This window comes from Pteronotus mesoamericanus, unplaced genomic scaffold, assembly GCF_021234165.1.
Source record: "Pteronotus mesoamericanus isolate MK-2021 breed Mesoamerican mustached bat unplaced genomic scaffold, CSHL_Meso_final contig_50, whole genome shotgun sequence".
Taxonomy (NCBI): domain Eukaryota; kingdom Metazoa; phylum Chordata; class Mammalia; order Chiroptera; family Mormoopidae; genus Pteronotus; species Pteronotus mesoamericanus.
In genome coordinates, this window is record NW_026555186.1 from 44,722,476 (window position 1) to 44,748,940 (window position 26,465).

At 36.8% G+C, this 26,465-nt stretch overlaps 1 protein-coding gene across 6 annotated transcripts in view; it reads left to right on the forward strand.

Moving 5' to 3' along the window:
• The window catches only part of CAST (calpastatin), a 126,833-nt gene that overhangs the window by 96,086 nt on the left and 4,282 nt on the right, over positions 1-26,465 (forward strand). For 4 of the 6 annotated variants that reach the window (XM_054578621.1, XM_054578623.1, XM_054578625.1 and 1 more), the window contains 8 exons: positions 924-974; positions 1,142-1,213; positions 3,011-3,109; positions 5,949-6,053; positions 7,377-7,466; positions 8,830-8,874; positions 9,283-9,396; positions 10,647-10,715. In XM_054578621.1, coding sequence (XP_054434596.1) covers positions 924-974; positions 1,142-1,213; positions 3,011-3,109; positions 5,949-6,053; positions 7,377-7,466; positions 8,830-8,874; positions 9,283-9,396; positions 10,647-10,715 — 645 coding nt within the window. The remainder of the gene's footprint in view (positions 1-923; positions 975-1,141; positions 1,214-3,010; positions 3,110-5,948; positions 6,054-7,376; positions 7,467-8,829; positions 8,875-9,282; positions 9,397-10,646; positions 10,716-26,465) is intronic. The other 2 variants (XM_054578627.1, XM_054578624.1) reach the window with 1 other exon arrangement.

The following is a 26,465-nucleotide window of genomic DNA, read 5'->3' on the forward strand; positions in this document are numbered from 1 at the left end:
TGTGCCTCAGAATAATAGTAAGGTATAACATGTTTTAAAAATTCCTGCTGCATACCAGTTGAAAATGAAAATCGCTGCTCTAAACCATTTCACCTCTTCACATTTTCAATAAACAAATAGAAATCACCTTGACCAGTTTATCAGGAGAAATATATGTATATATTACACACACACACACACACACAAACATACACTATATGTACTATATATGTATATGGCCTTGTACTTCTTTTTTATTTTTGTGTATGTGGATAAATGGTATTTACCATATATTTATAAATCTTCTTTTACTACAGAGCCACAACTACTTCTTTGATTTTGTCCTGTTACTCAAAAGTGGCACTTAGAGTCATTAGAAGCTTGGCATCGTCTTAGCCATAAGTTTCAGAGCATCCCACCCAGAGGATGAGCTCCCTGAGGGCAGGGACTTGGTGTCTCCTACTTCCTGTGGTATTCCCAAAGTTTACTGCAGGGCTGGGCACAGAATCAGTGCGTATTAATTGGATGTGTTACCTATAAAGTTAACCAGCTTTTTCCAGGCAACTTCTGCAAAGCCCGCCACCCCCCAGGCTCATCCCTGTGCTCGCACGGTATCCAGCAAGTGCCCTCCCCCGCCCCCAGCATCACGGTCCGCACTATGTGAGCTGTTCACACGTTGTTGTATGACACTAGTTTGCGGGCTTCTGCAGTCACAAGCCATCCCCAGTCGGCTTTGTAGCCTGTGTGCCTAGGGAATGCCTGTTATAGGTGTTATGTACGTGAACTAGATAGGGCCATTCTCTGGGGAGAATCTGTCTTTGAAATGATGAATCTAATTGATAGTGTACAGCAACATCAGGTATTACCTGCTAATATTCAAAAGGGTTCATACTTAGGATAAATGTGAAATGACTCAAAAGCCATGTTTTTCTCTCCCTGGATAGGACAAAGATGGAAAACCACTCCTGCCAAAAGAGTCCAAGGAATCGCTTCTAGTAAGCAAGCCTGTTTTCTCTGAGTATATTTTTCTTATTTGGCCCTGACTGTAATTCAGGAAGGGCATAGCTTTCTTTTTAATGAGTTGATCAGCATATGAACAGTGACATCATTTTGAAGAGGAGGCAAATGAGATGGTGTTTGATTCATTTCCTGGTTCTTGCAGCCTTTGAGTGAAGACTTCCTTCTTGATGCCTTGTCTAAGGACTTCACTAGACCCCCAAACACTGCATCGCTTGTAAGTCTGAAACTCTTGGTTTTATTTCCTTACCTGTAGAGTGGCAGAAATAAGGGGAAACTTATGACTTAGAATCTGACTGGGTTGCTAAGGAAACAGTCACAACATTAATGGCCCTCAACCCACTGTAGCCATTGAGAATGTGCTGCATCATGAAGTATTGTTCCAGCACAGTGAATATTTTCAGCAGGGTAACTAATTAAACCAGCGGGCACCTACTCTATTAAGTACACTTATGCAAAGAGAATTTAAAATTGGCTTTATCTAAAATTACTTCTTAGACATCATTACCAGTTGATATTCTACAATTTGGTCCTTTTCCAAATTACCTCTAGGGAAACCTAAGCTTCCTGTGGAATAGATAGTCCCTCAAAGGGAATTCTGTTACTAGAAAGTTTGGGAAATGTTGGGTAACAAAAAGCAGGTTTCTCAACTGTAGCATTTTTAGAACTTTTTATAGGGAAACATACTGTAAGTCTGTTGGAGTTTCCAAACTTAGTTCTGCAGAACATTTGTGTGTGTGTTTGGGTGGGGTGGTTCTGGGTTATTTAATCCTATGTGGACAATGGCACGGAAAATGTCTATCAGTTGAGGAGTTGTCTAGGTAACAAGTAGGAAAAAAAATGATTCTTTGGAGTTGCCTGAAATTTTTGCTCTCACCTTTGCAGATATTATGTATGCTATATATTTTAGTAACAGATTAGAAAATATAATTATCTAATGAGATGTTAGACTTAATGTAAAGAAAATAGCAATAGAAGAAATGATTAGAAAAACAAGAACATGAAGAAATTAAAACCCATACATCTAAGACAATTTGACTAAATGTCTTAAAAGAATGATGACAATTATTTCTGGTCACTTTATAACTTAATATTTTTATTAAAATAAATAGCAATAAATTAATTTATGAGACTCAAAATTATTCTGAAATATATTTGAAAAATGAATGCATAAAAATATGAAAAAAAATACTGAAGAGTATCTTTCACTCTTTTTAGGGAAGGTTAACCTAACTAAACACAGGCCTTTCTTATATAATAATGGTAAAAAAAGTACAGTTCTGATTCAGGAAGCAAAGTTACAGGTTAATGGAAAAAGGAACCAAGAAATGAACATAAATGACAGCTTTGGGGTATTTTTAAGATAAAAGGAAAAAATCATTATTTCAAAAATATTCTGTAATAATAGGCTATTTAACATTAAGAAAAAAATAATAAAACAAACCTTATACCATATAGCAAGTAACATCATTATACCTAATATATTATCAGAATTTAAAATATGTGATAGATACCTGATTTAGGTGAGCAAGGCTATGGGAAACAGGTATGCTCATCTATTGCTTTTAGCAGAATGAATCCCTAGCAACTTCCAAGAGGGCAGTTTGTCAGAATATCACTAAAACCATGAAATGGGCCACCTCTGGACCTTTGATTCAGGGCAACTAATTCCAAAGAAGAAAGCTGAAAAGCTGCAAACCTAAATGTACAAGAAGAAATGTGTAAACAAACCATAAACTCTGTCATGGTTTATTGGACAACATTTAGAATAATAAATAGGGATAGGAAATAGGAAATTGTGGAAAATAATACCATGGAAAAAGAAATAGAATCAAAATTGCTCTTAAGATTCTGTGTCACTATATGTCCATTTGCATCAAGAGAATTAATAATCATAAAGCTATATTAAGAACTGTATTTAAGGTATGGCATTGTGAACATAATTTTGTATATAACATATTAATGAGAAAAATCTCCCTTTTTTTTCTTTCTTTTTTTTTTTTTTAAACAAAAGCCATTTGAACATGCTAAACTTTCAGCTGCCGTCTCCGAACTGGTTTCCCAAACCCCAGCTCCAGCCACCCAATCTGCGGGACCACCCCCTGATGATTCGGTGAGCAACATATTTTGTAAATATTTATTTTCACAGCACCAACAACAAGAAAAAAGAAAATAGGATTCCTGCTTAGCATAAGTGGAAATAGACAAAAATTGTTAGGAACGTTGGGCACCTCCAGAAGAAGTAAGGCTAGCGATTTAGGGAGATGACAGAACATTGAAAATGATTAAATGAAATAATGTATGTGAAAATATATTATACATAGTTGTGAAGCTTAAATTGTTGCTTTATTAGAACTGAAAGTGCAGTGTGCATTGTATATATATATTTGAATTATTAGATTTTTAAAATTTAAAAAAATTTTAGCTTTCCTGATATTTTCTCCTTCTTTATATTTTTCTTAGCACATGCTATAAACACTATCCATTATTTAACCTCAAGATTATTTTATGCAATTGTTTGGTGTTTGAGCTTCTTCTGTCCAAATTAACAAATATATCATGGAATAGCATAATAAAAATTTGTCATTTTCATGCTAGTAATAGAAAAACCTCAGCATCAATATTGTTTTAATTATTCACATGTTCTGAGGCAAGACTGTGGGATCAAAGTTTTGCCAGACTTCCTTGATTAATTTTCTATGCAGCACCAAATGTGAAATTATCGAGAAGACCGTGGCACATCAAAAGATAGAGATTGCCCTAAACCAGACACCCGTCTCCCATGGTCGAGAAGTGCCTGGTTTGCTAGATGGAGATGAAGTAGCTCTAGTGAAGTCAGCTATGCTTCCTTTGCTTTTGATGTAGCATCAAAGCTTACTGAGTGCTGTAGTCAGAGATTCTGAATGAATTTTCATCCTGTTGGGTCAGCCTCAGGAGAATCTGAAAATATCCAGAGGCACAAATGACAAAGCCCAGACCCGGCTGTGGGCAGCTCCACCATTAACAGCTATAATCCTGTGCTCTCAAGAAGCACTTAAAACTAGTAAAATGCTGGGTGTGTGTGTGACAACCACAATGATGAAAGTCCCTGTGCAACAGAAAGGAAGAAACATTAATAACCCAGGCTGCCATTTACACTTTAGTTCTTAATGCTCAGGTGAGAGGTTATGCCCGGATTGAGGCTGTTAGTAGCAACCTGCAACCAGAAGCCTTTTTTTTTTCTTTTTTAGCAAAGTTTCCTGATTTTATTTTTTTCTCTTTCTTTTTCTTTTTCTTTCTTTCTTTCTTTTTACATTTAATGTGATTTTGCATTAGTTTGAGGCGCACAGCATAGTGGTTAGACAATCATATACTTTACAAAGTATATATATCCAGCCATATATCCAGTACCTACCTGGCGCCATGTATAGTTATTCCCAGATTTTTGGCTACATTCCCCGTGCTGTACTTCACGTCCCTGGGACTATTTTGTAACTACCAATTTGTACTTCTAAATCCTGTCACCTTTTTCACCCAGTCTCCCGATGCTCCTTCCCTCTGGCACCCATCAATCTGCTCTGGGTGTTTATGAGTCTGTTTCAATTTTGTTCATTTGTTTTGATCTTTAGGTTCCTCCAAATATAAGTAAAATCACATGGTTATTTGTCTTCCTCTGACTGACTCATTTCACATAGCATAATACCCTCTAGGTCCATCCATACTGTTGCAAATGGTAAGATTTTGTTCTTTTGCTGGGCGCTTGGGTTGCTTTCATGTCTTCGCTATTGTACATAATGCTATAATGAACGTAGGGCACATACATCTTTTCAAATTAATGTTTTGGGTTTCTTCAAATATATACTCAGAAGTGGAATCACTGGGTCATAAGGCAATTCCATTTTTAATTTTTTTGAGGAACCTCCATACTGTTTTCGAGAGTGGCTGCACCGATCTCCATTCCCACCAACGGTGCGCTCACGTTCACTTTTCTCTGCATCCTCGCCAGCACTTGGTGATTTATTGATGAGAGCCATTCTGACAGGTGTGAGGTGATATCTCACTGTGGTTTTACTTTGCAGTTCTCTAAAGATTAGAGACATTGAACATCTTTTCTTATGTCTGTTGGCCATCTGTATGTCCTCTTTGGAGAAGTGTCCACTTTTGAATTGCATTGTTTGGGGTTTTTTGGTGTTGGGTTGTATGGGTTCTTTGTAAATTTTGGATATTAATCCCTTATCAGATGTATCATTGGTGAAATATGTTCTTCCATTCAGTGGGTTGTCTTTTCACTTTACTGATGGTTTCCTTTGCAGTGAAAAAAATTTTTTGTTTGATATAGTCCCATTTGTTTCTCTTGCCTGAGGAGATATATCAGGAAAAATATTGCTAAGAGAAATATCAGAGATTTTGCTGCCTGTGTTTTCTTCTAGCAGTTCTATGGTTTCAAGGCTCACATATAAGTCTTTAGTGTTAGAACGTAGTCTAGTTTCTTTTTTTGCATGTATCTGCCTTACACAGTATGTTTTATAATGATACCTTATCAGTTTTTCCATCAGAGGGTCTAGTTTTAGTTACTATTTTATTTGGAGCCATCATTAAAACTAAGAATAATCTTTATTTAAATGAATATACTTGGGAATCAAAGAGGAAACTAAGCTGTAATAATTTATGTGAGTTTTCATTGCTGGGGACATGAGACTGTCACCAGCATCTTAAGACAATCAGGCCAGGGGATGCCATCTTTTTGGGAGATACCTGTTTTCTTGGAAGGGGAAAGACACCTGGGGGTGTGGCAGGTGTGGGCAGGAGCAGAGAGGTCACCGAGAGCCGGAGAATGGGAGAAAAGGCACTGTCTGAGGGCCGGCAGTCCAGTGCCTTCCTGTGGAGGTCTTAGTGGCAGTGTTGGGGGCCACACTCCAGCAGGTGACCTGATTTGGCCCAGCAGTGACTAATTCAGGTTTACTTTTTAACAGAGTGACAACAAAGAACTCGACGATGCCCTTGATCAACTTTCTGACCGTCTAGGGCACAGGCAGCCTGATCCAGATGAGGACAAACCAATAAAGGATAAAGTCAAGGTGAAAGGGGAAAAGAAGTGAAAATTTAAATTTTTTTTTTTATAGCATCGAATACCCTACCCTCCACTCAAAAAGAAGTAAAGAACACCTCTGACTCTGTCAGGAGTTAATGAACAGTTGGATAACTTGTCTTGTATTTTCCCGTCTGTGGTCTCGTATTTCTTCACTTCCTCAGTGAGGGCTATGCTATGTCACAGATTCAGGCAAATGTCCTGTTTGTGAGATCAAACCTTGTTATGATGGAGAAGCACAGCTCTGCTTTGTTAATTTTATTCTCTTCCCACATTAACTTTTCTTGGTTTTATCTGGTAATTACGACATCGTATATATGATACCCATATGTGTGCCTTTTTTAGGTTAACAGACACTGTGCATGTAGTGGCAGAGGTTTCCCTAGCAGCCTGGTCTGCTCTCATAACTAACTGCGTGCAAACTCCAAAAGGAGGAGAGCTTTAGACCAGGGGTTCAACACTGTGCTGAGGTGTGTCTACAAGGCACAGACTGCTAACTCTCCATACCTTATACAAATTGTAGAGGGACTTATTGATACTTAACAACATACAATATTCAACAATCCATTTAGCTTGGAGTCAGGAAGTCACTGACCCTCCAAGTTGGTGTTCCAAAGACGGCACTTCAAAGAATTGTTACATCTTGATTCTGCCAGTATCATAGGAACATCGACGTGAACTTAACCTATATTTGAAAAATGAAATTAAAATGATGCAGAAAAATAAAATCTAAAGCACTCCCTCTCTGGAGGGGGGAGAATTAGTGTCACTGAATTTGTGACGGAGACCAGCCACATCCCACTGAGGTGGGGAGGCTGGACAGTAAGTGGTGCTTCCTTAACAGCAGGTGTCTCCTCACTTGCAACATAAGCAGCCAGCACATCCATTCAGATTTGCTCTGCATCCTGGTCCTTCAGGGTTGCTTACAAATAGTGGTTATTGTTACCTCTCAGTGCCAAGCTGCAGTGACTTGATTTCTTTATTTGAAAAGAGAAACTCACAGATATTTTGTCCTTGGGTTTTATCTCTTTACATAGTCTCTGAGGATAATTACCTAATCATTTATTTCCATTTAAAATACAGGTAGAAAATTCACAGATGTAATTTGACATATAGAAGCACATGTGTTTACCTTTTTTCATCAACCAATAGCCTGTTCAAGTCATTCATTTTGTTGTTCTCTTGCTTAAAAAATATAAAGATATGTTTTTGCCTCAGAAAAGTACAATAAATGCTGAGTGCTGCATATCAGAATGTATCCTATAAGCAAAGGAGGAAAGGAATATTCATTATACCTATTCAATGTTTATAGGAAAAAGCTAAAGCTGAACATAGAGACAAGCTGGGAGAAAGAGATGAGACTATCCCACCCGAATACAGACATCTCTTGGATAATGATAAGGTACGTGAAGGCAAAGGTCCAGATTAGATGTGTACAACAAAGCTTTTAAATTCAAACTTCACTTGAAATGAATAGGATATGCACTTTAACAACAGCATAGAAATGTAATGTGATGATTTTTAATGTGCCCCTGTCAAGCAGGCTGTCTAGGATTCTATTTAATATTTATTTGAGCCAATTTATTGTTTAGTTATGCTGGACCCCATGGCATAAAGAGAGATGAATAATGTGCAGTCACTCACTGATGCTCAACAATGATTCCAAGGCACGTACACAGATGAATTCTTTTTACAAGAAAAAGCTATAAAAAAGAATGATATTTGTAATCCTGACCAAAGCAGAGTCTGTTTAAGTAGAACAATAAAGGAGCTAGTATTGGAATAATTAATAGGACAAATAAGGCACCTCCAAGAACTGGGGTCTCCCTTTCTTCCTTCTCCTACACTGTTGAGAAGTGACGACAGGCAAAACCATATTCTCTATCACAAGTCCTATTTCTAAACCTAAATATATTGTCAACAAGTCCTGGCCTTTGTCTCTAACATGGAAGCCAGTTTTTCTTAGGTCAGCCTGGCCTGTACCTCACCCCTTCCCATTATAAGTTAATTAGGTGATAAATAACCCTCTATCAGGCCTTTGCATCAAAGAAAAACAAGGAAGTCCAAATTACATCCTCTCTGTACTGCTTCATTTGACTTAAATGGTATTGTCAGCTTGAGTGTATCCTCGTACAGGAATCAATTCTCCTTGCTTTTATTCGGTATTCCTCAAGAGAGCAATTCTGCACCCTGCTGGAGGCCTCCCTGCTCTGATGGTACCACCTGACCCTGCGTGTGTTCCTAGGGAAATGTATTATTTAATGTCCTTGACTTTGTAGATGGGAAAAATCCCTGATGGGTTGTACTCATAATCCTGACTGGAAAAAACAAAAACAAAAAACAAAAAACCTTAATACATGTGTAGACTGTTCCAGTGCCTCAAATCCCTCTGAAATTTAATAAGCTATAATAAATAGGACATAAAACACTAGTAAATAAGACATAAAAACACAAGTTACTTTTTGTAATATTTTAAGTAGAATTTAACATGATGGTAGAAAGTTCCTAAAAAATTAGTGTTTCTTTCACTTCCAGGACCAGGCTTTCACTCCTGTATTTCCCCCAGGGATATTGAAATAGTGATAGGGTGGTACTTAAGCAAAGATGGTGGAGAAATAGTAGGGACCCAGGTTAATTTGTTGTTGCAAATATGTATTCCCCAAGTCAAGTAATTGGATAATATACAAAGGTTATATAAATGCTGACCACCTAAGTAAACCTTTACAAAAAATTGTGTCTAACCAGTGGTATGCTTTCTTTTTAAGACCAAACCAGTGGCGTCCCCTACAGAGAAACCCAAGGAATCAAAGGTAAATACCACAGCTGCGTGTTTCTATAAACTTTTTATTCTAGCTGCAACTCATGCAATTTAGAAATCTAAAGTTTATTGAATGCCTACCTTGTGCTTAGTATGATGCCAACTGCATTTAAGAGTATATGTATTATTTTTCTTTCAGTCTTCCAAAGAACCCTCCAAAATAGGCAGTTCCATTTTCCATATTTGGAAATCAAGGCTCAGAGAATACTAAGCAACTTGTATAGAAGAATAGAATAAAAAAAAAGCTGTTACTGTTTTCCTGTTTTACTATCTCTTTTATAATAGATTACTTTGTGAGGAAAAGAATGTCAGCAAGTTTTTTTAATAAACATCTTTTATTTTCAGTGATGTGGGGAAAGGTACTATATGGCATTTTTGCCTTGTGTTTCTTCACTGACAGTTACTTCTGTTAATACCTCAGAAACCCACAGATGATCAAGACCCCATTGATGCCCTCTCAGGGGATTTGGACTGCTATCCTCCAACTACAGAAACCTCAGAGGACCCAGCAAAGGTACTTTGCTTTTTCATATTTACTCTTTGTATATACATACATGAACACCCAATTCATATACGCATATAATTCTGCTACTCCACAAACACTAATTAGTACATTTCTTGTCTCTTTTCATATGTATGTATTTACGTAGTTGTACTTAGAGTCCATATAATACATTAGAGTCCATATAATACATTTCTTAACATTTCTTCATGTTTTTCCAGGTCCGTTCTTGATTGCCACACTTTATTGCCATGCAACAATATGCTTTGTGTGTGTTCATTTAAAATGAAAGGGGCCCCTTATTCCACGTCACCCTCTTGTTCCCACTGACCTGGGTTTTCCTTCCCCTCCCTCAGGACCCAGTTCCACCATCAGCTCCTTCAGGAAGACTTCTCTTACCGCCTCTCTCTTCCCAGGCCACAGTTGGAAGCCTCTCCTTCCCTGCCACCCGGGTTACCTAGAGTCAAATGTGTAGAACACCACTGAGCTGTGTACTTTATACAGGAGTGATGTGTCTTTTACCTCCCTGCTCAGATTAGCAGGATGTCTGGTATATAGCAGATGCTTAAAATGTGATTATTAATGAAAGAAAAAAAATAATGTATAACTCAACAAGTATGTGTGGCATTTTACCTATAAATTATACCCTTGTTATTTTCAGAAGAATTAATAGTATAGATCTCAGTTTGCTATTGCTTTGGCTGTTATTAATCATATCTCTTAATCACTGAATTGCCAGTCCTTCCCCTGCTGGATGACTTAATTTCTAGTCTTCCTCACATCTGATTTCTTACCCCTGGAAACTCATGATTAATGCCTTTTTGGTGAGTGGGCTTTATTTTTATGTATGACTTGCCCAGCTGTCTGTGGTTGTCTTTTGTTACATTTCTCTCCTATAACATTGAAAACAACATCCCATTCTTAATCTATGGAATGTAAAAACCAATCCCAAGAGAAACAAGCTCTGTTTTGGTAAGGAAAATATGGACTGGGTGAATCATGCATCATGGAAATTGGCAGAACATCACTGTGACCCACATTTCCCTCATTTTTATCCTTTTTACCTCCTACCTTAATCACTTCTGTGTACATTCACCATTGTTCAAAAAATTGTGACTAAAACACCCAAAGTTTTCCATTATTTAATGAAATTGGAGGTCTCCAGGCGACTAAAAAGAAGAGTCTGAATTGATTAATTGCAGCCAATAACCCTAATTGCTAGATGGATTAATGATAGCTTTATTACCTTTCCTTTGCTTTAGGACAAAGACAAGACTGCTTCCATCTCCAAAGCACCCAAGAATAAGGGGAAAGCAAAGAATTCTGCAAAGGTAAAGAGAGCTGTTGAATATACTGCAAATTAGTTTAGCAATTACATAAGGTGGCATTTATCCTCTTAGTCATTTAATTTTATTAGAATCTATTTAGAATAAAATAATTTAAGCATTAAACACTATCTATCCCCTAGCCTGTCTTGGTAAATAAATTGAAGTTTTAAAGACTTTTTTTTTTTTAACTAACTGGTACTTTAAAACTCTAAATGAACATTCTGGATGCAATTGTTAAAACACCACCAGGGTCCTATGCTGATCTAGAGAACATTGCACAAAATACTGATGAGACCATTGTAATTGGTCGTGCCCAATGTCAGCTAAGCTGTCTGTGCTGACCTCTTCCCTTCCAGCACATTCCTTGACTATCTGCAGATGGCCTTGTCTTCTACTTCAAAGAGAAAAATTGAGGCCTCCCGGCAGAAAACCCCTAAGGTCCTCTTCCCAGTTCCCCACTGACAGACCTTCTCCCCTCTCCATGTCTTCCCTCTCTCTCAGCAGTCAATAACCCACTCTCTCCAAAATCTTCACTCTCTCCAGCTCAGTTTTTCTCCTTATAATAAGTATGTTTAAGTTCTTTCACCACTTTAAAAACACCATTCAAACGTAGAAGCCCTTCTGCCTACCACCCTATCCCCATCCTCAAAAGATCTGAGTTTTCTTCTTCTTTTTAAGCTCTGCCTGAGATCAGCAATGACATGCTGGTTGCTGTATCATTAATTCCTCCCTAGTTTCATTGATCTCTCCACATGCTTTGGGGCCTTGGACTTCGTGCTGGGATGTGACTGAGAGTGTGGGGAACGGTGGCCTGGGCGGATGCCTTTCCCACCTTCACCTCTCTAAAGACCCAGGCCACCACTTCCAACTGAACATTTTTACTTGGATAACACGTTGACAGTACGAGTTCATATACTTCATTTCATTAACTCTACATGACCATCAATTATAAAATAAACCATGACTTTGTGTATCATTAAGGAAAAAATTTGATTATGATATGCTATTCATTATAAGAACTTCTGCAAACTGAGACATTTTAAAAGGCAGGGACAGCACCACCAGAGAATGTGGTTTATATAAGTTTTAGAATATAGCAGTAGGTAGTATACAGAATTAGGGAAGATCTTAGCATTTCTATGATCCAAAATATTAATTTGACACCACATGGGAGGGAAGGCTATTAGTATATAATTTTTCATGTTGTTCTAGAGAGTAAAACTAAGGCCAATGAATAGCTTCCAGTTTCTTAGAATTGGGCATTAATGGAACAGAACAGTTGGGAGCATTATTAAAAATTATTCAAACTGTGGTCAGGAAAGGAATGGAAGTTGGATTACACAGTTTCTGGATTCCTTCCAGTTCTTAGAACACATGATCAGGTGGTTATTACTATGATCCCCTAACTATAATGAGAAATTAACGGTACAACTTTAAAAACAATTGTCTAGCTACATCAAAGCTCTTTAAAACAAAATAGTCCCAGTTCAAGATGGTAACATAGGAAGAGCCTGAACTAACCTCCTTCCATGGACACACTAAATCTGTAAGTGAAACAATTTCCTCTGGGGGGAAAAAAAAATCCAGAAACTAGCTGAGTGACTCTTACTCATTTGCAAATGAGGGAAAAAAACCCACATCAAAACAGGTTGGAGAGGCCGAGACACAATATTGCCATAAACCTTACCCCCAGTGTGGCAACCAGCCATCGGGGACAATTCAAAACCCAGAGCTTCTCCCTAAAGAACTAAGTTTGAAGCCCCCATTGGGCACCCCAACTTGTAAGAGCTGCGCCTGAGAGACAAGGCCTCAAAACATCTGGCTTTGAAAGCCACCAAGGCTCACATCGATGAGACCTACAAAGCTATAGTGAACTGATGAAGTGGTCCTTCATTAAACAGCTTGCACGCTTGGACTCAACAGCCCTAGAGCCCAGCGCAGAGGCAGCGGATTGAGAGGCTCCTAGACTTTCTATGAAAGAATTAAATGGCTTAAGTGTCAGCATGAAGGACAGGCATCTAATTTAGCACACACCCAGGGCCTGCGGAATTACTTACCAGGGACAGAGGCTGATGGGTGCTGCCTTTGCTCCCGCCGTTGCTCCCGCCAGCGGTGCCATCTTTGCGCTCACCCACTGCTCCACTCCGGCTTGCCAGTGCCTCCTGGGAAGGAGCTTGCATCCTCCTCTGGTGCCCAATAGTTGCAGCTGCTCCCAGGGGACACCTCTAGATCACCTGGGACTTAACCCTTGTGGCCCCACATAACTATATATTTGCATCATTTAAAAGCTGTTCTCTGAGGGTCTGGCTTCCATGCAGCCTGAACCTAGGTGCTGACTGAGAGCCCCTCCCCTTTGGAACACTGACAGATCTCAGTACACCCTCGACCACTGGGGGAGCCCCTAAGATTCAGTTGCTGCGTGGACAATCACAAAGTTTTGAGAGACAACCAAGATCTAGGACAAGGTTGAATGATAAGTTTCACCTCCTCCATAAGGCCCCTTCTTCAAGCCTGGAAGGGGTGGCTGTTTCATCTAAAGCATGGAAACCAACACAAAGTATCCAAGAAAATGAAGAAAGAGGAATGTGTTCCAAACAAAAGAAGATAAAACCACATAAAAGGTCCATAATGAAATGGAGATAAGTGATTTACCTCATAAAGCATTCAAAATAACGGTCATAAAGATGCTCATCAAATTCCATGAGACCCACAAAGGAGAAGAATGGGCAAATGCAGAACTTCAACAGAGACAGAGACAAGTAGAAGTCACAGAGCTGAAGAATACAATAATTGAACTGAAATATATGCAGGAGGGGTTCAACAGCCCCACCAGATGAAGAAGAAAGGATCAGAAGATGGCAGTGGAACTCAATCAGAATAACAAAAAGAAAAAGGAATGGAAAATAAAATGAACATAGCTTAAGGCCAACATTTGCATTATAGGGGTCCCAGAAGGAGAAGAGAAAATGAGGGAAAAAACTAAATGAAGAATGGACGGCTGAAAGCTTCCCTAACTTGGGGAAGGAAACAGACATCCAGATCCAGAAAGCCCCGAAAGTTCCAAATGAGATGAACCCAAAGAGACCCACACTAATTAAATTAAACATTATAATCAAAAAGTCAAAGACAAGGAGACAATCTCAAAAGCAAAGACAAGGAGACAATCTCAAAAGTAGTAAGATAAAAACAATTCTTATGTACAAGGGAACTCCCATAAGACTATCAGCAGATTTTTTAGCAGAAATTTTGCAGGCCAGAAGGTAGAATACATTCAAAGTGCTGAAAGAAAATAAAACTTCCCACCAAGAATACTCTACCCAGCAACGTTGTCATTCAGAACTGAAGGAGAAAGCGAGTTTCCCAGACAAGCAAAAGCTAAAGGAGTTCATCCGCACTAAATTGGCCTTGCAAGGAATGTTAAAGGGACTTCTTGAAGGTTAAATGAAAGGGTGCTAGTTAATTACAGGAAAACATTTGAAATACAAATACAAATAACTGGTAAACGTACATATTAGATTGGCTAAAACGTCGGTAAAGTTTTTTCTGTACAATGGCTCTAGTAGTGTTTAGTTGTCTTTAACTTCATTTGAAACAATTCGGTTAGATTGTATTGTGACAGCTGTCATATCAGCCTTCATTTAAAACAAAATGTATCCAAGTTGGTGAAATTTTGTGCAGACATTTTAATGCTGAAGATGGAAGAAAATATAAAACATAATATGCTGAAAATGCTGCATTATTTCAAGAAAGGTAAAAATGCAACTGAAACACAAAAAGATCTGTGCAGTTTATGGAGAAAGTTGATGGATCGGACGCATCAAAAGTGGTTTGAGAAGTTTCTTGTACTATTGACCTTTTGGCCAAATAGTTCTTTGCTGTGGCGCTGTGTTGTGCATTGGAAGATGTGTAGCAGCGCCCCTGGCCTCTACCCAACTAGATGCCAATAGCGGGAGGTAGCCTGCGTACTCACAATATCCAAATCAGTAAAGTTATTGGTGAAAGTGAAAAATGTCTTATTTTATGGAAAAAATGCAATGGGCTTTTTGGCCAACCCAGTCAGTCACCTAAAACCAGTATAAAGGTTAAAAGACAAAAGGTAAAAAATAATAATAATTGTAACTCCAGTAATTAAAGGATATACAATATAAAAGGATATAAAATGTAACATCAAAAATATAAAATGAGTTGGGGGTGTAAAGCTTTGGAATGGACTGAAACTTAAGTTATAAACTTAAAACAGACTAATAAATATGGGTTGCTCTTTGTAAGCCTAGGTAACAACCATAGGTAACAACAAAGCTTAACAGTGTAGTGGATACACAAAAGATAAAAAGAAAGGAACCTAAGCATAACACAATAGAAAATCATCAAATCACAAACAAAGAGAGCCAGAAGAAACAGAAGAAGTGCAAAACAGCCAGAAAACAGCCAGATAAGTACAAAACTATTAATACTTCGTTTAAATGTAAATTCTCCAACCGAAAGACAGAGTGGCTGAATGGATAGAAAAAAACAAGACCCATCTATATGCTGCCTACGAGAGACTCACTTCAGATCTAAGGAAACAGAATGAAAAGTGAAGGGATGGAAAAAGATATCCCATGCAAATGGAAACCAAACAACAACAACAAATCTGGGGTAGCTATATTTAGACAAAATAAGCTCTCACGAAGACTGCGGCTATGAGTGAAGTCACCCCATGGCAGCCCGAATCGTTCCTTTTTTCTTTCCCCTTCCGTGTCCAACCATTCACACTTCTATAAGCACAGGTGACTTTGCACAGCACACCAGGATACCCAAGGGATCCTTCCACTGAGCATCGAAAATGGGGGGATCGGCCCTCAGAGGGGGTGCGGGGCCAGGAGAGAGGTGGCATAGGCCGTGGCAACCTTGCTGGCAGAGCCGGGGAGGGTGGAAGAGGTGAGCGGGGATCTCTCCGGCCACGCATGCTGCAGCTGGAGGGACCCATCGCTCTCTCTGAGGACAGACCGCAGTGACGACTGGGGGAAGGGAAAGGAAAGGGAAGAGGGCAGAGAAAGGAGAAGAACTCATTTCGGCCTGGGAAGTACAGCAAGAAGTCTGCCACCAGACTTCCAGGACTTGCCAGCGCAAGGATCCCGCTGCTGGGCTATGGACACACCCGAAGTCCCCTGTGCTCAGTACACAGCTCTCCCCACTCTGCCACCAGCCTTTTTGTTTCTTTTTCAAGCCAGCTCGTTTTCACAGGCACACTCCCAACTTTAGCAGCAAATCAACTCCACTAAAAGAAACCAAAAACTTGTATTCTACCGCCAACGTCTGGAAAAGGAAAAGTATTCTAATTGCCAATCTGTTAAACAGAATCAAAGGAAACAAAACCTTCCCTAAATAAGGCATTTGCTACTTCAAATGCGATGGAGAGGCACATTTCAACAAATGCTATAAAAAATCACCATAAGAAAACCACCATTTTGCAGCAAACTCAAAGACTTATGGAATATTACTGATAAAGAATTTGAAATAGCTGTTATGAAGAAATTCAACAACCTATAAGAAAACTCAAGCCATTCAAGGAACTCAAGAATAAAATTAATGAACAGAAAGTATTTTACCATGGAGAGGAAAATTATTTTTTAAAAAAAGAACTAAACAAAAATTCTGGCGATAAAGGATTCAATGAATGAGATTCAGAATGCATGAGAAAAGCATGGAAATGGAGTAGATAAGATGGAAGAAAGATTAAGCAGTTGGGAGGATAGGCATCTAGAAATAATTTAGGTGAAAGAGGAGAAAGAACTAAGATTTTTTAAAAAGTAAGGAAACTCCTTGAGAGCTACCTGGGTCCATTATAAAAACCAATGTAAAAATAATGGGTACATAAAAAGAAGATGGCAGAGAGTTTATTTAAAGAAATAATAGCTGAGACTCCCCCAAATCTGGGGAAGAAACTAGATGTCCATGAAGCTGAAACACCTTATTACCTCAGTGCTAAAAGGCCTTATCCAAGACACAGAATAATGAAACCGTGAGAGTAGAGGGGAATGACATATTCAAAGAGTTGAAAGGTGAAAATTTCCAACCAAGCATACTCAGTCTGGGGAAGTTATCCTTCAGATATGCAGAAATAAAGGCTTTTCTAGACAAACAAAATTTCACTACCACTAGAACACCCTTTCAGCAAAGAGAAAATATACAAAACTTTGATTATGGTGATAGTCAGAATTAGAAAACACTGTTTCTATCTTAGAAAGGTGTGTTAATTATAGCATAAAGGTTAAAGGAAAGCATTAAAAATAACTACAGCTACTACAATTTGTGACAAATTCACAGCATTAAAAATGGTAATGTGTCATATTAAAAAATATAAAATGAGTAAAAGGATGGAACCTTTACAGGCAAATTAAGATAAGTTGCTATTAGCAGAAAAAGGACTATATTATCTATGATTTTTTTTTCCCCGTAAACCACAAGGTAACCACAAAGCAAAAATGTAGAGCAGAGACACAAAAACTGGTGGGGCTGGGGGGAAATGAACAAGTCACTGTGGAAAACCACCAACTTAATAAGGTAGACAGAAACAGAAGGAGAAACAATGGAGATACAAAACAATGAGAAGGCAAAAGATAAAATGACAGCGGTAAGTCCTTATATCAATAATCATCCTAAATGTGAATGGATTGAATTCGCCAACCCAAAGTCACAGAGCAGGCGAAAGAATAAGAAAAAAAAAAAAAGGACCCAACTATGTGTTCCCCACAGGGGACTCATTTCAGCTCTAAAGACACACATAGGTTCAAAATGAAGGGATGAAAGATAATATTCCATGCAAGCAGAAATTAAAAGAAAGCGGATGTAGCCATACTTATGTCAGACAAAATAGACTTCAAGCCAAAAATGGTTACAAGAAACAAAGAAGGTCATTATATAATGATAAAGCGGTCAGTACATCAAGTGGATATAACAACTGTAAATATCGGGTTGGCCAAAAAGTCCATTACATTACATTTTAATAATGGACACATTTTCATTAGCTTTATTGATTAGGATATTTTGAATATGCTGGCTATCTCCCCCTATTGGTTTCTAGTGGGTAGAGCCTATGGGATGCTGCCAAACATCTTCAATGTATAAACAGCCCCACAGCAAAGAATTATTTGACAAAAATGTCAAGAGCCCCAAGAAACTTCACAAACCACTTTGGACATGTTTGATCAGTCACAGCACCTTCTCCATAAACTGCACAAATCTTTTTTTGCATTTCAGCTGCATTTTTACCTTTCTTAAAATAATAAAGCATAATACGCCAAAAATGTTGCATATCTTCTTCCATCTCCAGTACTGCATGGCTGCACAAAAGTTCACCAATTTTGATGTTTTTTTAAAATGTGCACCAATATGACAGTTGTCACAGTACAATCTAACAAAATTGTTTCAAATGAAGTTTAAAGACAACTAAGCACTACTAGAGCCATTATACAGAAAGAAACTAAACAAACTTTTTGGCCAACCCAGTATATATGCTCCCAAAACCCAAGCACCAAAATATGTTATGCAAATACTAACAAATCTTAAAGGACAAATAGACAATAAACAACAATAGTAGGGAACTTCAGTATCACATTATCAGCAATGGATTGACTAATCAAACAAAGTTAACAAGGTAATGTTGGAACTGAGCCATACTTTAGAAGAAATTGACTTAACAGACAGACATACAAAGAACATTCCATCCAATAGCAAAGGAATGTGTGTTCTCACGTGCATATGGATCATTCTCCAGCAGAGATCATGACATCATGATCATGGCAGGACACAGAACAAATAGTAGCAAGTTTAAGAAGGCTGATATACCAATTATCTTTTTTTATTATAATGATATTAAACTAGAAATAAATACAAAGAAGAAAGTGAGAAGAAATATGTGGAAACTAAACAACACTCTAAATAAACAATAGGTCAAAGAAGAAACTAAAAGGGAAATAAAAAATTGACTCAAAATGAGTAAAAATGGAAATATAACATATCAAATCTTGTGGGATGCAGCAAAAACAGTTCTGAGAGGAAATGCATATACTAAGAATTTAGAAAGGTCTCAAAAAAACAACCTAAGTCTACACCTCGAGAAAGTAGAAAAAGAACAAATTAAGCCCAAAGTTAGAAAGAGAAAGGAAATAATAAAGATCAGAATGGAATAAAATAGAGACCAGAAAAACAGTAGGAAGGGTCAACAAAAGTAAGAGCTGCATCTTCATAAAGAAAAGTAAATGACAAGCCTTTTTCCAGGCTTATTAGGAAAACAGAGAAGACTCAAGTAATGTTAGAAATGAAAGAGAAGACATTACTGACTAGCACTACAGAAATGTGTAGGATCATAAGAAATGACTTTGAACAATTATATGCCAACAAATTACATATCCTAGAATAGATGCATACATTTCTAGAAACACACAACCTACCAAGACTCAGTCAGGATGAAATAGAAAATCTGAACAGACCAATAAAGAGTAAAGAGACTAAACCAGTAATAAAAATCACACACACACACACACACACACACACACACACACACCCTCCACCCACCCCCCACCCAGGACAAGACAGCTTTACTGGTGAATTCTATCAAACATTTGAAAAATTAACACCAAGTTTCCTCAAACTCTTCCAAAATATTGGGGAGGAGGGAACACTTCTAAAGTCACTACAAAGCTAGTGTTATCTTGATACCAAAACCAGATAAGGAAACCACAAGAAAACTATAGACTAATATCCTTGATGAATATAGATGCATAAATTCTCAACAAAATATTAGCAAACTGAATTCAAGGACATATTAAAAGAATTATACAGCAGGACCAATTGGGATTTATCCCTGGGATGCAAGGAGAGTTCAACATATGCAAATTAATAAATGTAATATATCACATAATAAAGTAAAAAATAAAAATCACATGATCATTTCAATAGATGCAGAAAAAGCATTTGACAAAATACAGCTTCCTTTCATGATAAAACCATTAAAATATAAGGTATAAAAGAAATATACTTCAACATAATAAAGGCCATATGCAACAAACCCAGCAAGCATACTCAATGGAAAAAAAATTGAGAGTTTTCCTGTAAGGTGAGGAATCAGAAAACAATGCCCACTCTTCATACTCCTATTCAGTATAGCACTGGAAGTCCTAGGTAGATCAATCAAGCAAGACAGAGAAATAAAGACATACAAATTGGAAAGGAAAAAGTAAAATTGTTGGTATTTGCTGGTGCAATTTTGTATATAGAAAATCCCAAAGAGTCAACCAAAAAATTGTTGGAACTAATTAACAACTTCAGTAAATTTGCAGGATTAAAAAAATAGGCATACAAAAATCACTGGCATTCTTTTATACTAATAATGAATCATCTGAACAAGAAAATATCCCATTCACAATAATGTCAAAAACAATAAAATATGGAATAAATTTAACCAAGAAAGTGAAAGATTGTAGACTGAAAACTATGAGACTACTGAAAGATATCAAAGACAACATAAACAAATGTAGAGACATCCTATGTTCATGGATCAGAAGAATTAACTTTATCAAAATGTCCTTACTATCCAAAGCATCTACAAATTCAATGCAATCCTATCAAAATTCCAATGGCATTTTTTTCACAGAAATAGAACAATCTAAAAATTTGTATGGAACCACAGAAGATCCTGAACAGCCAAAGCAATACTGAGAAAGAAGAACAAAGCTGGAAACATCGCTCTTACTAATTTAAAACTATACTACCAAGCTATAGAAATCAAAACAGTATGGTACTGGAGGTAAAAATAAGGCACGAAGACCAATGGAACAGAATCAAGACCTCAGAAACAAACCCCTGAATATTTGGTCAACTACTATTCCAAAAGGGAGCCCAAAATAACCAATGGGGATCCCAGAACAGCCAAAGGTCTCTTCAGCAAATGGTGCTGGGAAAAAAGGGGAAATACATGCAGAACAATGAAATTGGACCCCTGTCTCACCCCAGTCACAAATATTAACTCGAAATGGATTAAACACTTAAAGACCTAAGACCATAAAACATCTAGAAGAAAATGTAGAGAAGCAGCAGCTCCTTGACATTGGTCTTGGCAATAATATGATGTTGATATGATGTCAAAACACAAACAAAAGTGAAACTTAACAAATAGGGCTACATCCAACTCAAAAGCTTCCTTACAGCAAAATAAACAATTAAATTAAAAGACAGCCTATACTATGGGAGAACATTTGTAAACCATATATCAGAAAAGGGGTTAATATCCAAAATACATAAGGAATTCATACAACTTGACAAGAAAAACAATCTGACTAAAAAAGGGCAGAAGAACTAAATAGGCATTTCCAAAGATGACATCGGTATGGCTGACAAACACATGGAAAAAATGCTTAACATCACTAATCATCAGGAAAGCTCAAATCAAAATCACAATTAGATATCACCTCACACCTGTTCATCAAGAAGACAAGACAGCAGGTGCTGATGAAGGTGTGGTAAAAGGGAACACTTATAACACTGCTAGTGGGAATGTAAATTTGTTCAAACACTATGGAAAACAATGTGGAGATTCCTAAAAAATTTAAAAATAGATCGACCATATGATCTAGCAATTCTGCTTTTGGGTATATATCCAAAAGAAACAAAAGTAGGATTTCAAAGAGATATCTGCACTCCCATATTTATTGCTGCATTATTCATAATAGCCAAGATATGGGAATAACCTAAACACTTACCAGTAAATGAATGGATAAAGAAGTAGTGCATATATACAATAGAGTATTATTCAAGCATGAGAAAGAATGATATCCCACCATTTGTGACAACATGAACGGACCTCTGTCACCTTATACTGCTTGAGATAAGTCAGAGAAAGACAGTACTGTATGATATCACTGATACGTGAAATCTAAAGTCAGCCTTGTAAAAAAAAGAGTAAAATGGTGGTTATCAAGGATGCAGGGATAAGATGGATGTTGTTTAAATGTACAAACTGGAAATCAGTAGTAAATAAGACAGAGGTCTAATTCAGAGTGTAATGAATACAGGCAATATTGTAATATAATTATGTAATATGATAGAGATCTAATATCACTACAGTGGCAATCATATTACAGTATATAATGTATCAAATTAATATATATACTTTAAATTTACACAATGTTATAAGTCACATATATTCAGTAAAAACAAAATGAAGACTGTTACCAAAGACAAAGAAGGACATTACATAATGACAAAGGGGTCAATCCAGCAAGAGTATATAACTCTTGTAAATATTTATGTACCCTACACTGGAGCTTGTAAATATGTAAAGCAAATATTTATAGACCTAAAGGGAGAAATAGACAGAAATACAAAAATAGTAGAAGATTTGAATAAATACCCTACTTTCATGAATGGATAGATCACCCATACAGAAAATCAGTAAGAAATAGCACATTCAATCAGATGGAATTAATATATGTACACACACACACGCACACACAAGCATTCCATCCATAAAACAACAGAATATATATTCTTCTCCATTGTTTATTAAATATTCTCCAGAATAGATCATATGTTAGGCCACAGATAAGTCTTAATAAATTTAAGAAGACTGAAATTATATCGAGTGTCTTGTCTTCTTGAACCACAATGGTATGAAACTAGAAATAATTACAAGAAAAAAACTGGAAAATTCACAAATATGTGGAAATTAAAGAACATGCTACTGGGAAACCAATGGCCAAAGAATATGTTAAAAGAAAATTTTAAAAATACCTTCAGACAAGTGAAAATGGATATGCAATATACCAAAGTTTATGGGATACAGCAAAAGCAGTTCTAAGAGGGAAGTTCATAGTAATAAGTGCCCATGTGAAAAAACAAGAAGAGTCTCAAATAAACAATATTACTCTTCAAGGAACTAGAAAAAAACAAAACCCCACAGTTTCTGCAATAGAGATTAGAAATAATCTAAATGCAATAGAAATTAGAAATACAATAGAAAAGGTCAATGGTACTAAGAGCTGGAGGTTTGAAAAGATAAAATTGAGAAACCTTAAGCTAGATTCAGAAAAAAGAAAAAAGGACTCAATCAGAAATGAAAGAAAAGCTGTTACAACTGATACCACAGAAATTGGTTCATAAGAGACTATTATCAACAGTTTTATACCAAGAAATTGGACAATTAAGAATAAAAGGATAAATTCCTAGAAACATACAGTCTTCCAAGGCTGAATCATGAAGAAATAGAAGATCTGAATAGCTTACTAGTAAGGAAGATCACTAATCAAAAACCTCCCAACAGCCTTACTGGTGTGGCTCAGTTGGTTGAGTGTCATCCAGCAAAGCGAAAGGTCACTGGTTCGATTTCTGGTCAGGGCACATACTTGGATTGTGGGGTCAGGCTCCGGTCAGGGCACTTACAAGAGGCAACCCATCAATGTTTCTGTCTCACATCAATGTTTTTCCCCCCTCTCTTTCTTCCTCCATTCCCTTCTCCCTAAAAAACAAATAAAATCTTACCAAAAAAACCCTCCCAACAAACAAAAGTCCAGGACCAGACAGCTTCACTAGTGAATTCTACCTACCATTTAAGGAAGAATTAATACAAATCCTTCTCAAACTCTTCCAAAAAAATAGAAGAGGAGAGAATACTTCCAATCACATTTTATGAGATCTGCATTACCCTTATACCAAAGCCAGACAGGGATGCTAAAAGAAAATAAAATTATAGGCCAATGTCCCAGATGAAGACAGATGTAAAAATCCTCAACAAAATATGAGCAAGCTGAAGTCAACAATATAGTAAAAGAATAATACACCATGATAAAGTGGAATTCATTCCAGGGATGGAAGTTTGGTTCAACATCTGCATATCAGTCATTGTGATACACCACATTAATAAAATGAAGGATTAAAACCGCATGGTCATTTCAGTAGATAGAGGAAAAGCATTTGACAATTCAACATCCATTTATGATAAAAATAATCTCAACAAAGAGAGGGGTATGGATGGAATGTACCTCAACATTATGGTCATATATGACAAGGCCACAACTAACATATACTTAGTGGTGAATAACTGAAAGCTTTTCTTCCAAGGTTTAGGACAAGACAAGGATGCCTACTCCCACCATTTTAATCCCACATAGTACTGGAAGTTCTAGCCAGGGCAATTAGACAAGAAAAAGAAATAAAAAGTATCCAAATTGGAAAGGAAGAAGTAAAACTGTCATTATTTGCAGATGACATATTATTTATAGGAAATCCTGAATACTCTACCAAGTAGAATAAATGAATTCAGTAAATTTGCAGCATACAAAATCAATAGAAATGCAAAAATCTGTTGCATTTCTACAAACTAAAACTATTAGAAAGAGAAATTAAGAAATAATCATATTTACAATTGCATCGAAAAGCATAAAATACCTAGAAATAAATTTAACTAAGGAGGTGAAAAATGTGAACAGTATAAGACATTAATGAAAGAAATAGAAGAAAATACAAGTAAAAGAAAAGAGATTTCATGCTTATGGAATGGAAGAAATACATTAAAATGTCCATAGTACCCAAAGCAATCTACAGGTTAGATGTAATCTTTATCAAAATTGTAATTTTTCACAGAAATAGAACAATCCTAAAATTTGTGTGGAACCACAAAGGACCCCAAATAGCAAAAGCCATCTTGAAAAAGAAAAACAAGGTTGGAGGCATCACATTCCCTGGTTTCAAATTATGGTATCAAGGCATTATAATTAAAAGTTACACGAAAATTAACTCAAAATGGATTAAAAACTTGAATATAATATCTGAAACAATAAAATACATAGAAGAAAACATGGGTAATAAATTTACAGGCCTTGGTCTCAGGGTGTTTTATGAAATTGATCCCAAAGGCAAGGGAAGTTAAATAAATGGGAGTACAGCAAACTAAAAAAGCTTCTGTATAGCAAAAAACCCCAAAAAACAACAACAACAAAAAATCAACAAAACAAAATGGCAACCAATCAAGTAGGAGAAGATATTTGCAAACTATACTTCTGATAAGGAGCTAGTATCCAAAATCTGAAGAACTCACGCAACTCAACAAAACCAAACAATTCAACTTAAAAAATGAGGAGAGGATCTGAACAATTTCCCAAAAAGACATATAGATGGCCAACAGAGGTATGAAAAGATGTCCAACTTCACCAGCTACAAGTGAAGTGAAAATCAAAACCACATGAGATAACACCTCATACCTATTAGAATGGCTATTTTCAATAAAACAAGAAATAACAAGTGTTGGGAGGATATGAAGAAAAAGGGACCCCTCATACACTGCTGGTGGGAATGTACATTGGTGCCGCCTCAGTGGAAAACAGTATGGAGGCACATACTTAAAAAAATTAAGCATAAAGCTACCATGCGATGCAAAAATCCCTTTAGTATCTACTTGAAAACACTTATTTGTAAAGATATATGTATTCTATATTCATTATTCACAATAGCCAAGACATAGAAACAACTTAAGTGTCCTTTGACTGATGGTTGGATAAAGAAGATGTGGTACAAATGCACAAGAGAATACTACTCAGCTATAAAAAGATGAAATATTGCCATTCGCAACCACATCAATGGATCTTAAGTATCATGCTAAGTGAAATAAGTCAGACAAGAACCATATGATTTCATTCATATGTCGAATGTAAAACAAACTCATAAGCACAGCCAACAGTATGGTAGTTACTAGAGGGGAAGGAAGATGGAGGGAAAAGGATGAAGAGGTTAAAGGGGCTGAAATATATAGTGACTAAAGGGAACCAGACTTGGGTGGTGAGCACACAATGACATATACAGATGATATATTATAAAGTTGAACACCTGAAACTTAGACAATGTTATTAACCAATGTTACCCCCAAAATTTAATTAAAAATAATTTTAAAAAGCCAGTATGCTATTGGCATAAACAGACACATAGATCAATGTGAAAGAATAGAGAGCCAAGAAATAAACCCACAAATATATGGTCAATTAGTTTATGATAAAGGAGACAAGAATATACAATGGAAAAAGGACAGTCTCTTCACTAAATACTGCTTGGAAAACTGGACAGCCACGTGCAAAATGAAACTGGACCACTATCTTATACCATGAACAAAAACTAACTTAAAATGGATTAAATACTTGAACTTAAGACCTGAACCATAAAACTCCTAGAAGAAAACATAGGCAGTAAGGTCCTTCACAATGGTCTTGGTGATGATTTTATGTAATTGACACCAAAAGCAAAGGCAACAAAACCAAAAATAAACAAGCAGGACTATGTCAAACCAAAAAGAAACTTCTTAGAAGTATGGCAACGTCTTCTAAGGAAACTATCAACAAATGAAAAGGCAACCTACTGAATGGGAGAAAATAATAGCAAATCATGTATCTGATAAGGGGTTTATATCCAAACTACACAAAGAACTCAAGATGGCTCAATAGGAAAAAGCAAACAATCCAAATGACAAATGGACAAAGGCTCTGAATAGACTTTTTTTTTTTCAAAACGACATACAGATGGACAACAGGTACATGAAAAAGTGCTCCACACTACTAATCATGATGGAAATGAAAAGCAAAACCACAATGAGCTATCACCTTATACCTGTTAGAATGTCTATTAAAAAGACAAGAAATAACAAGTGTTGGCGAGGATGTAGGGGAAACAGACCCTTGTACAATGTTGGTGGCAATGGAAATTGATACAGCCACTTCGGAAAACAGTATG